General features: G+C 35.6%; 1 protein-coding gene and 1 long non-coding RNA gene across 3 annotated transcripts; both read right to left on the reverse strand.

The window, feature by feature from the left end:
• Positions 1-2,266: 2,266 nt before the first annotated feature.
• Positions 2,267-3,618, reverse strand: LOC110421954 (protein FANTASTIC FOUR 3). Its single transcript, XM_021435688.2, has one exon. It carries the CDS (start codon positions 3,398-3,400, stop codon positions 2,414-2,416), a length of 987 nt encoding a protein of 328 aa, XP_021291363.1. The 5' UTR covers positions 3,401-3,618; the 3' UTR covers positions 2,267-2,413.
• Positions 3,619-4,599: 981 nt separating this feature from the next.
• Positions 4,600-12,428, reverse strand: LOC110421788 (uncharacterized). 2 transcript variants are annotated; one of them, XR_002445669.2, is made up of 5 exons: positions 12,288-12,428; positions 10,731-10,825; positions 7,690-7,850; positions 6,158-6,293; positions 4,600-4,817 (listed from the first exon to the last, which is right to left on the reverse strand). It is a non-coding gene; the product is annotated as an uncharacterized LOC110421788 (long non-coding RNA). The 2 variants fall into 2 exon arrangements; XR_002445668.2 differs by lacking the exon at positions 4,600-4,817 and having other exon boundaries at positions 5,989-6,293.
• Positions 12,429-12,699: the final 271 nt, after the last annotated feature.

Raw genomic sequence — 12,699 nt, forward strand, 5'->3', positions numbered from 1 at the left:
AGCACATGCAGAGATCATGGTACGGTTTCAACAAATTTCAACAGCTACAAAAGCCAAAGGAGAAAAAGAAGCTAAGCTATATGCGGATTAAGGTCGGTGGTGGGTGAGTGGTAAGTGCACGGGGGAGAGACTACGACCCACCCCAGATACTAACTTCCCTCGTTTCACATGTAGGCTTTTTCTTCCTGGTCCGTTTTGGCAGAGAGCAAAACGATTGCAATCAGCAAAACCCCAAAAAAAAATTTGGGTTTAGTGTACCAGTAACAGTACTACACCAACTTGCTTGCACTTTTTATTTTGTTTTGATCGACCATTGCTTGCTGTGTGCTGCAACCGAAAGCCATTTCCCCTTATTTAAGGCGTCCACGTCTCCCCCAAGTAGAGGGGACTCACCACTTGTAACCTTTGGGAGATAAAGTCCAAGCCTATTTCTGCTTGTGGTGGCCATGCTGTCATACTGTTATAGAAAATTATTAAAACCCAAAGATGCTTATGTAGATTTTGTCAGAACGTACCGTACGGATGCGAATCTTCCTTAGATATTGTTTTGTTTCTGTTTTGGTTTGCCTCCTTTCCTTTCTGATTCCCTTTTAACGCAATTTATCTTTTTCTCTCTTCTCCTTTTGGGGAGGGATAACGGTAACAAAACAATGGCTGCAATCTTCTGAACACTGACCACTCCTGCTTGTTGTATTGGAAGAGCAAGAAAATCTGGACTCGAGATTTCCCTTTTTCTTCCTTTTTTTTTTCAAATTTTCATAAATGTCAAGATTTTACTCATCATATTGCACCTATTCATAACGATAAGATGAGTCAGATCATACTCATCTTTATCACAATCATCCGACTCTATACGATGAGCTAGGTACTCACATGAACCCATAAACTTATTCCCTTCTATTCTGGTGTATAATTATTATCATTGAACCTCTTATATAATCAAAATAGATAAATTAATTAATAATTTAAGTTTATAAGTATAGATTTTAAATTTCAAAACAAGTCATCTTGTAGATCAATATAATCATGTTATATAATAATATACTCGATAAATTCAAATATAAATGATAATTAAATTTATTATGTCAGTTTTTATAATTCTACCATTTACGTTAGTTTAATAAATTTATTGTTATTTATCTAGATTTTTTGAGTTTCAATGATTATAAGAAATTAGATTGATTAATCGATCAATAATTATTTTTTTTATTTATCTTTTTTTTTGTATATTTAAAAAAAATTATCTTTTTTTACATGTTAAGAGGATGCTTTAAATAATTAAAATTTGAGATTTCACTTTTGAATTTTACAAGAAATAAAGATAAAATTTATCGAATCGGGGTAAAATTGCTTTTCGTTATGTCAATCGATGCAATTATTTTACCTTGGTTTGACGAATAGCAAAAGAAGAAATTGGACTCGTTTTTACAGTGTTATGCATGAATGTTGTTGAGTTGGTAAATGGTGCACTACACATTATTCAAATGTCGTACACCTCATGGAGTTACATTCAACGAACTTTTATCTAATGGAGTGATGGCCTCCATTTTTCAACGCATCTTTCTCCTGAGTTGCATTGGTTATTGTAGTGCAAACAGGGCAGTTGACCTTGCTGCTGGCACCTTTTTCTTTGGAGAGATTCCTCGATTTCATGGAGAGACAAAAAGTATAGCTACACACAGTCTACTACAAATTAAAGCAAAATGGTGTACTGTTTATAAAAGTTTCATGGATTTTACTTAAAAAATTGTTACCCTATGCTAAGAAAGTAAAAGGTTTAAGATTCAAATTCACCTTTCCTCCCTCAACATTCTTGTGTATCACCAAAGAAATAGTTTGAATTGTGTGACTGTGATTGAACCCCTTTGTTTTTTACTCAAATTTGAACCGAAATTTGTCACCCAAAGGACACGTTTGGGAATCCAACCCAACAAAAATAAACCAAACTTAACTGCTGCCTGACATCTTCCGAACATTTGTGATAGTTAAACAACTAGGGGCCGGTTCCCAACCTCTCTCATATTATTTGTCGAGTTTGAAGGGGTTTTTTTTTTTTTTTGTTTTAAATGATTGATCAACCGTGTTTCTCTTAGAGTATATTACCAAGTATTTGATATTTACATTGAGTGTGGATGATGTCTTTGTCTTCACCTACCCGTTTTTAAGAGAAAACACTAGAGTGAAGTTTGTATTTTATATGAGAGGGGGAGAGAGAGAGAGGGCATCTTCAAATAACGATAATAACTACCTACCGAGAGAACTTTCCTTGAAAGTCGAAACAGAGAAATTCAATAGGAAAAAAAGGGGGGAGACAAAAAGGGTGGAGGACAAACTAAAAATTGTGGGAATTTGATTATGGAGACAGAGATCCAAAATAAAACTTTAGGATGTAGCCACCCAAAAGGCTCCCAATTTAACAATCTTTCTTCTCATGTTCACCTTCTTTGCACCTCCCTCTGCCAGGACCTTGGAACTTTTTCAATCCCATTTCAGCGCCGACGTCCGCCCTTTTGCCATCCATACCCTCCTCCATGTATCCACTGTATTCCTCTTCCTCTGCCTCTTCCTCTTCTTCTTCTTCTTCTTCGGCTTCACAGTTGCTATCGTTTTCAAACTCTTCTTCTTTATTGTCTTCACTGCTTCCTTCACATTCATTGTCGGCTATTGCTTCTTCGTAGTCAAAACTTGAAGTAGAATCTTTCAAAAGGCACAGTCGAAGGCGGCCATTGCTTCGTTCAGCTTGAAAAAGAGTGTTTGCTGATGGGGCCTTGACAGCTTTGATTACTAACCTCCCGTCTTCACGGTGGGGCCTCACATGAAGAGATTCCGATCCACTTATCGTTGTCAGAGGAGGTGGAAAATTTCGAGAAGTTGCTTTCTTAGCTCCAAGCGGTTGACGGGGTTTGTGTTGCTTCCTTGTTGGAGAATTTCCGCCTTCAGAATCTGATGAAGTCAATACGAAAATGCTGTCCTCAAGGATGTCGCTGCCTGTCTCATTACCCAAGTTCTCAGTGCATAGTTCCAAGCTCTTCTCACTTAGTGTGGACAGAGAACGCTTGACTAAAGGATGAACATAAGTGTTTTCTTTCTCTACAATCTCTTTTGAGGATTGGGAGCAGGTGGAGAGAGCTTGTAGGAAGCTCCAGCCACCCGAGTCAGGACTTGAGGAAGTATGCTTATCATGAAGAGAATCAGTTTTCTTGCTAACTTCTTCATCATAACAGCATTTCCCCTCAACCTCTTTGATGTTAGAATCAAAGCAACACGATTCAAAGGCAAACTCGCGAGGCTGACTGAAGTGAGGTCTTGCTGAAGTTAACTTGAGCCTCAGTGCTCTTGGCTCGACTAGCTGGGACTCGAGACGTGACTGTAGGCCCTGGTGGCACACAATCCTCGCCATAAGGGTAAGGTACGAGAAGGATGATAAAAACAAAAAGAAAAGAAAAGAAAATAGGTTTTATAGAAATGAAAAGCCGACGATCATAAAAATATGCAACTAGCTGGAAGGATATGGAGGCAGAGAAAAAACAGAGTCAGAGCCTTAGGAGAGCATGGGAGGGGGAGAGGAGTAAGGAGGGCGTTGAACATGAGGGATAAGCGAGGGGTGGGGTGTGAATTTGTAGTCCCCTAAAAGTGTCAAAGCCGTATAGCGTAAAGAAGGGAGGGAGAGGGGGGTGCCTTTTAACACCACTTGAATTATACAATTCGTAATCTGCCACACACTGCAAAAGGGAATAAAGACGGAGAAAAGTAGCAAAAAAGGGCGGTATTCTGTTTAATATATTTATTTAACTTGAATTAATGGAATTAAAATTTCAGCAACGAATTTCTTCCCTAAATCTCATGTGGGCAGAATTGTAGGTCTCTTGATGACGTCCTTATCTTGGGCATGGATGTAGTTAAAGAGAGAGACAGATGGGGTGTAACAATAACATTGCTCCAAATTTACCAGCTTTGCTATTCCCTTCCAAAAGAAAGCCAACAAAAGGCCAGGACATGTAGGATTCTCCCAAATATATCTTGATACTGTGATAACGATTGCTTCTTCCTTTTCTTTTCTTTTTTAACTTTTATTGAAAACTCAAGACACAATCCATTGTTTCATGTATGATTCATATGTTTTAAGAGTCAAAACCTGTGTTGATTGCATTCAAAAAATGGAATAATAACGTGCTACTATCAGCACACAGCCTTTGAATTTTCCAGGCAGCACAATTACATAAATGGACATCAAATTCCTGCGGACCAAAGCTCCTCTATGCTAAAATACTACCCAAGCAGAGACAGAGAATGGAGGGCAAGTTCGTCAAACCATCAATGTTTGGCTGATTAGGACGGGAAAAAAGAATGAATCGCTCATGTATTTATAATAATGTTTGCGAAAAAAATAGGTGCTCGGACCGACAGCGTCCGACCCCACCATGGATTTAAACAATAGGAAAGCTTGTGTGAGTCCCACCAGAAATGACTTTGGGCAAGTTATTCAAATATAGTCATGTTACTCAACAATGTTTCACTGTTAATTTATTTATTTTGATGGAGAATACATTCAAGGAATATACAGTCTTCCATCATGTACTTTGCACACTTAATTTGACACTTCGGTTTGGTTTGTGTTAACATCATCCTGTTCTGGCTGTGGTGGTTTTTCATTTAACTCAAAACCTTGTTCAGCCATGATACAGGTAATTGAATGAATAGTTTATCCAGACATCCCTCTAAACCTTTGAAAAAGGAAGATGTGATCCTCCACTAACTCACCCCTTTAGTTTGTCGGCTAGGTGCTTGCCCATGAATACTAAACAAACAGTCTCCCTCTATAAAAAGAAGGGAAAAAGAAAAGAAATAAAAACCATCAGACGAGAGAAATTGGCAAAATTATGAATAAGAAGCGCTGAAGATGCACCCACTTACACACCTAGGCCATGTGGGTGGGCAACAAATGACCTACCCTAAAAATGTTTAAAGAATGCCAAAGACTCATTAGCCTACAAAAGCTGATGTTAGGACTCATTGCTATTTGAGGGCTTTGCGGTCGTGGGTTTCCTAGTATAGAAAAGCTCTGTTCCTAGCACCATTTAGAGCTAAAGGGGAGTCGCTGGCATCTGTGAACATCACAGTTTGGTACCTGTACTGTACAATACCTTTTGCACGTTGCCTTTCTGTGATTACACATGCATGAACAAGCGCAGGTTTTGTTCCAAAAATGAAAAGCAAGCACAAATTACATTTTCTTTCCCATATGCGGCAGTTGTTTATGCTTAGTTGGGGCTGATAAGCGATGGCAGAAGCCTAAGGGGAGATATCCAGTACTAACATTTATATGGAAGGAAACCAGAACTGAGCCGGGTAAAACAGCAGAGCACATGATGCACCCGACAAGATATTTTTGGGAAAATATTATGCGCATGTACCATTGTCTAAACATTTTCTAAAATAGAAGAACAAAAGTAAACATAATTTTTACATTCACTCTTTTTTCCAAGTACATTGTACCCCATTGTTATGGATAAAAGATACTGGCTTACTTTGTGGTCAGTTATAAGTTTCTCGCTTTCCCTAGATAAGCCAGTCAGAGATTGTGAATAGAGTAAATGTGTGGTAGATGCTTCAAGGAAGACTTTTCATGAAATCTGTCATGTTTCAATCATTTTTCCATTTCCTATATGAATTACAACAAATATTATGGCGATTGTCAAGCAGGCAGGCTTGACTCTCATAATTTTCCATGTTATAACTTCCTCATTCTAAGACATGACGGAAAGCAGATAATCTCTCTATAATATGGCTTTTAGTAGAGCAATAGCAAGCAGGTGACCTTTTACATTTGCAATTCTTTTTGTTGTTTAATGCACACAAAGTCTGCAACCCATCCACTCAACTTAGAAATTATTTCTTGAGAAAAAAAAGACAAGAAAATCCATAATGGAATTATTCGTCACCAGATTTAAACAGTCAAAAAATAGAAACTAAATTTTCATGCCTGTCTAAAAAAAATTTCAAGGTCAAATTTTATGTATGAATATCCTTAATATCCAAGCAAAAAACATACAAGATAAGAACAAGAAAAGACCCTCAATAAGATTTACTATATGTTTATATATACCAAAAATGAAGTGGGGAAAGGGGGAGGAAAGGATGCCGAGAGAGAGATTACCCTGTTCAATCAAGCCCCAGTATCCTTCCCGATATCTTCATAATTAAAGTTACAGCATCCAGTTCCATTTGGCTTGGGGTCGTTTTCCCCATGATAGGTCAAACTAGATAGATCCTCTCCCTGTAAAGTAGAACACCTGGTAATTAAAGAACAAAAGCTATAATTAAGAAAAATCTGAGGTCATTACAGTTTTGAATTCTACTCATCAAAGCTAGTTTTTTTTTTTCATTACCATGTCCCTTTTGATTGATAAATAATTGAATCAATACAAGGGTAAAAAGGAATAGATGTGTATTTAAACAAAATGACCTTGGTTGTAAGCTTTCTTCATATTAGGGTTTCTTACTAAGCAAATTTATTTAAAAAGAAAAAAGAAAACAAGCAAGGTGTGGACACAACATTAGAATATCACACCATTTTGCCCAGTAGATCAACACATTACAACCCCTAACTTCTGACACTCAAAAAGTCCAAAAAAGAGCAATTCAGAAACAGCATATTAACAGATCTCAGGTACTTGACCCTCAAAGGCAATCTTTCCCTAATATCTATTATCTAAATATGTGGTCCTAATTCCTCAAGCACTAGCCATAAAACTGAAGAAAAGAAGTCTAGTACCCTTTGGTAGCTCTAAACGAGCATTCCTTTCAGCCCTCTCCTAGTACAAAAGGTTCTTTATCAGTCTAGCAATAATTATGCGCCCAAACTGAAAGAAAGAAAGCAAGAGCATAATATTTGCATCAAAATATGTTTGGTTTCTTTGATTGTATTTAACCCAATGCCCTTTACGACAGAAAGGGAATGAAATTTGCATCAGAATCCATCAATATTTGTTTGATTTTGTTTTAAGTAATGGAGAATCATTAACCAAGAATACGTCATGTCCCCTTGGCATTAATTGAAGCCTAAAGTTAAGCCTTTGATTTTTTCACCATAATCCATATTATAATCCAAACTTTAATAAGAAAAATGAGAATCCAGTTCACAGCTGAAGTAAGCACATAACAAAGCACCTTCCGACCTTTATGACCATGTTAGTGCCACCTTTCACTATCCATTTTAATTATTTTAATTCTTTTAAAATTCAAAAAGGACAATAGAAACAAAACAGGCAGAGACTACGTAATCCATGCAAACATGTCATAAAACTAATGGTCAATTTATTACTAATGACAAGGCAAGAATAAATTTATGCATTGTGCCCATGAAATAACTTTAGAAATGGAATGTAAACATCACAGTCGAAGGTTAGCTTTACAGACAGTGACAAAACTATGGGGTCTATTTCTCAACCAGCAGGCGTGATTAAGCAAGGATGCTCCTACAACTACAATGATGATTATCAATATTTTATTTGTTAGATTATCTATCACCGCCAAGCTCTACATAAGTAATATAACTGATTTGAAGAGCCTCTGCATTTGGCCTGCAAGTATTTTTTTTTTTAAATCTAACAATTAAATAAAAGTACCATTTGATAAAGTTAATGGACAAAAGGAATAATCTTCCCTACAGAAACTTAGAAAGCTTACATAATAGCAGGACACTTTTAAGAAGACTGGTTACATTCCAAGAAAGGTTTTGAAGCTGCACCATAAACCTTGCTACAACTTTCCTCTGAGCTTGGAAACATATTTCTCTTTTCTTTTCTTTTTTTCCCTATTTGGGAGAAAGAAAAATAAGTTGATCAAAGCTGTAAATAAGACAGCCACCTTAGAATTAGCACAAAAATAAATAGGACTGTAGTTTTCCAATAAGACAACTTTGTAATATCGATGGGACTAAAACTTAAAACAGTCTAAAGAAAGAATCAAATTTAAATGCCTTACGAAGGCATGGAAATTTTTCTTCAGCATGGAATGCCCTTTCACTCCATACCTGACATGGCATGCTCAGAAACATGTCAACCACAGCACATGACATTATACCAATTGGCAATCTATCTTTGATAAATTATAAGATTATTATCAAACAAAAAAAAAACTATAATGAATTCCTTTATTGAGAGAAATCATTAAGATTAAATAAACTATGTCGACCACACTTCTAAGAAGCCAAATCTAATTCAGAAGCAAACATGTGAAAAAAGAAATTCATTAGTATAACATATATTGTGATAATTTTTATGCCCAAAAAAATTAAAAAGATAATTTCAAGTACATAAACCCTACAAAAGTTCATCTTTTGGCTCATTGATCAAATTTAATGGATGCCAAATATATCAAAAACCATGCAATTGTAGTTGGTTACTCTAGGTTAGACAATTCAAAAAAAAAAAAAGATAATTTTCTTGTGCATGAGATGCTCTGAACAATCACTCCACACTATTTGGCAAGCAAGCAGCTTGGGGTATGTAACTTTTAGGTGAAATGTATGTATCAGCATAGGCATGAGTGCAACCCATTTATGATCAATGAGTCATCACAATAATTGTTTTATGAACTTCACTCTTTCATAAAAGGTTCTGTATCATTTTTAAACCTTTTAATCCTTGCTGTACCAGAAAGATTGTGTTACTCGTCTGTGAAACCTCATTAAGAAAAAAAGACAAAAATATTGATGTATCACTTGTGGTTTAGACTTTAGCTGTTCTTTTCCTTCCTTTCTTTTTAAGGGTGGGTTGAGCCTACTTTTCCCAAAACTTCCACTAATCTTATTTGAACAATGAGAAAAGTTATCACCAATCTTATTGCTCGTAATAAATCCTGACAAATTAGGCATTAATAATTTGAACTGCTATGAAGGTAAAACCAAAAATTTGAAAAGCATCATGATGTCAGCCACTAACAACTAATTTTGCTACAATAAAATATGGTCTCCCTGGATTGCTTGTGATTCCCTGAAAATAGTAGAGGCCTTGAAAACATTGTTGCACCTTGGAGATTTGATTATGTCATTAATCATATTAAAGACAGTGGTGCAAAGTGCAAACTGGGCCATAATCTTCATTTATGCTTCTATGTAGGAAATGTTGTCACTGACTCTATATGAGAGTGTACACCTTTTACATAGATAGCTTGCCTAAGGATCTTGATAGTGTAGTTCGTACAACTAATTTAGAGCATGTACGTGCAAGCTAATGAAAAAGAAAGAGAAAGAAAGAGAGAGAGAATTGACCTTTCAAATTTCTAAATACTTATTTTCATAAGGAAGAACAATCACTTGACATGGAACATAAGTGAGGGATAATATCCCAGTAACAAGGAATCAAATCACAGAATGCACGAAAAAGGTTGCAGCTTTTAGGACGTTGCATAAATTCTTCAGCAATATACATACAGGTGGGATTGGAGAAAGAAGGTAAAGAAGAAGACTGATTATAAATTTATTCTCGAAGAACAGTAAGGTTGAGATGTCAAAATGAAATATTATGTTGCAGACCTGGATTTGCTGAAAGTGTCTGATTAGTAATATCCTAAAATAAAGAATTGGATGTCATCAAAACACAAATTATATTGTAGACACGTGTAGAACTTCAAATGCAATACATTGTCAGAATTGCAGATGTATGTTATTGGTGTTAGAATTTAGGACATAAGCACATCAAGTAACAAAAGCACTCCACGAGATATAAGGCAATGAAATGAGGTCGAGACCACATTAGCTAAACTGTAATTGACCAGAATACTATTGCAAGTTATTCTACGAGCTGTTGATAGGCATTTCTTTAAGAAGAAAGCTTCTTAATGTACACAATGTAATGTTGCAAGTTGTGTTATTTACTATATGTAGGGATTTCTTGCAAGATGAATCCTTCTCTGTTTTTAAGAATCCTCTGTTTCTATTTTGTATTCTCTTAACCAGTATGCTATTTCTCATGCTGTCACTTTTAACAATTCAAATTCAACAAATGAAACAGAAGCCCTCACTAACTTCTTTCAATTCGACTTCATACTAGGTTTCTCTACACCCCAAATTCTTTGAACAATAATTGAAAAGGAGAAAGGAAAAACATTATTTACTGACTAGTTCAATAATGGAAAGAGTTATGCAAAATAAAGCTGCGTTGTGGCAATTTAATACCATTCAAAAGAAATTCTGGTTGCTGATCAATTCTTCAAAAATGGCATTCATATGAATAGCTTTTGCCCATTAACATACTCTAATTAGCATCATGAAAAAGACATAAATGCAAGATGCTGAAGTTCAAAACAGCTCAAACAAGGTTCATACATCTTTTGGTTCCAAGAGTTTGATGTGCAAATAGATAAAACTTTCATTTGAAATTATACTATCAATAAAATCCTCTGATCAACATTAGTGCACACGTCATCCAACAGCTTCTGAAAGGTGATTCATTCAATGAACACATTGAGCAATGAGGTAAGCAAAGCAGGAAATGATATAATGTTAAGGCCAAACAAACAGAAATCCAACAGGAGAAATCTTTGTCTTATGTAAAGTATTATAAAACAACAACTGAGAAAGGTATGGCTTGCAAAAAATTACAAGTGTGGCATCACAACAAAGGGAAAACAGGGTATGGAATATATTGTATACTTGACATAATTCAACAAACTCTTGAGAAAGGAAACCATAACTAAAACGTACATGGAGATTCCATAACCCATACCTCGTCTTTTGTTCAAGATAGACTCTTTTGTTGCAAAGGGAGCAAATTTTTCCAACCACATGCGGTCAAGATGAAGAGAAACTCCAAGCAAGAAACTGCAACTTGTAGAAAATCAGAAACTGTTTGATGACAGATGAATTTAAGTTGACTCAAAGAAACACATTCTGAGACATATATGACAGTAAAGGGTTAACAATTTCTCTCAGCAGTTCTTTTGAACTCTACCTGCAGGGAATTCTTTGCAATTTAGTAACATATAGACTTTTGTTTTGCAAAGAAGTAGAGGATGTAAGCACAGCAATGACCTAATGAATATTAGAAGTAGTAGTTGTTAAGCATGAGCAAAGCGCAAATAACCAGCCAGCATAAATGAGCTTTGAGAAAATGCTAGAGAGAATTTTCTGCCACCATAACATTTTCTGAATAAAGATTCATGACTCCTTGGGGCATGATTTTAGCGAAAAACATCAGGAATGGAGAGTCCGTGATATATTAAACAGTGGCCTGAGTCAGTATGTTACTGTTTATCAAAAGATAGGCTCATAGACAAGCGTAAATGTGAGTGACCACCTTGAAAGATATCATACGAATAAGTTGCATAGTCCACATTCTAGGTATTGCATAGCATTCAAATGTGACAATTTTCCAGATTTATATCCCAAAACTCAGGCTGAAGCATCGACACCCAAAACAAAGAACTTCTTCAATCTTTTTCAAAGGGCTCTTCACAAACTACTAGCATTGTGCTTTCAAGAGATTGAAGCTCTCCAACAGTGGCATTCTTTTTCAAAGGGCTCTTCAAAAACTACTAGCATTCTGAAGTGCCACTTTAACAATTCTAATATTTGATCTGTTGACTCCTAATGGATTTCACCATCAAACTTACGACTCTTTTGTTTAGTAGTCTTTTCATGAAGAAAGTCATGTAGCTTTAATTTAATTCAAAACCACCATGATTCATTTTCGAAGACAAGAACAAACAAATCGTAGTTTGTTCATCGGCCTAAATTTGCAAAGTGGATTTCATTTCAATGGTCTGAACATCAAGCATCTTCTTTGAAATCATTCAATTGACTGACACCGATAGTGTCATTTAGTCCAAATGCATAGAAACTAGACCACAAACATCAACCGCATGATATCATCATCACCCTCATCATAGTCATTGTTATCATCGATTTGAGCTATTGACTCAAATGACTCAAATTGATTTCAATTATTATAATTCCTTCAAAAATATTCGATTCAAAAAATCAAGCGTGAGAATATGAACAACGTCATTTCTTACATTGTAATATTTTAATGCATTTTCCATCAATTTTTTTCAGAATCTGACATGGCAATTTATCTTATTATTATATTTTAATCAAGTCAATTAATTATAAATTCCATTGGTAAATGTGATTAAACAAGAATCAGAGCAACAAAATAAACATTTACTTAACCGAAAGTGTGATTCCACGATTGCCGAGAAAATAAAATAATGAGAAGTAAAATAACGGAACTCCAAAGAAAATTAAAAAAGAAAATCCGCAGAGATTATGAAAAGAAACGAACCTTGAAAAGAGCAGAGGGTGAAGCTAGTAGCTGGCGCCATTTGCAACCACGAAAATATGGCTTTGAATTTATATATTTCGTGCCAAAAGAAAATAAAAAAGGTTAAAAAGCGATTCTTCGATGGTGAGAGGGGCGCACCCATCGCGCGCGGAGTACAGTTTGATTTTGGTAGCCGTCTTAGCCGGGAATATCCATGAGTATTGAAAATTTATGAAGAGTACCCTTGAGTTATTAAAATTACAAAATGCTCCCGGAAGGTTTTTGGAAATTTCACTCGTGGACCTAAAATTTAAGTCATTGCACGGGTGATGAGGTCTTGGTAAGATTACTAATTGAATTGAAGTCACCATCAAATGGTTAAAACCATGAAAGTTTTACACTTTTAATGGTACAAATGATAGTCGATATACTA

This window comes from Theobroma umbraticum, unplaced genomic scaffold (assembly GCF_002168275.2).
Source record: "Theobroma umbraticum cultivar Fairchild unplaced genomic scaffold, ASM216827v3 scaffold_130.0, whole genome shotgun sequence".
Classification (NCBI taxonomy): domain Eukaryota; kingdom Viridiplantae; phylum Streptophyta; class Magnoliopsida; order Malvales; family Malvaceae; genus Theobroma; species Theobroma umbraticum.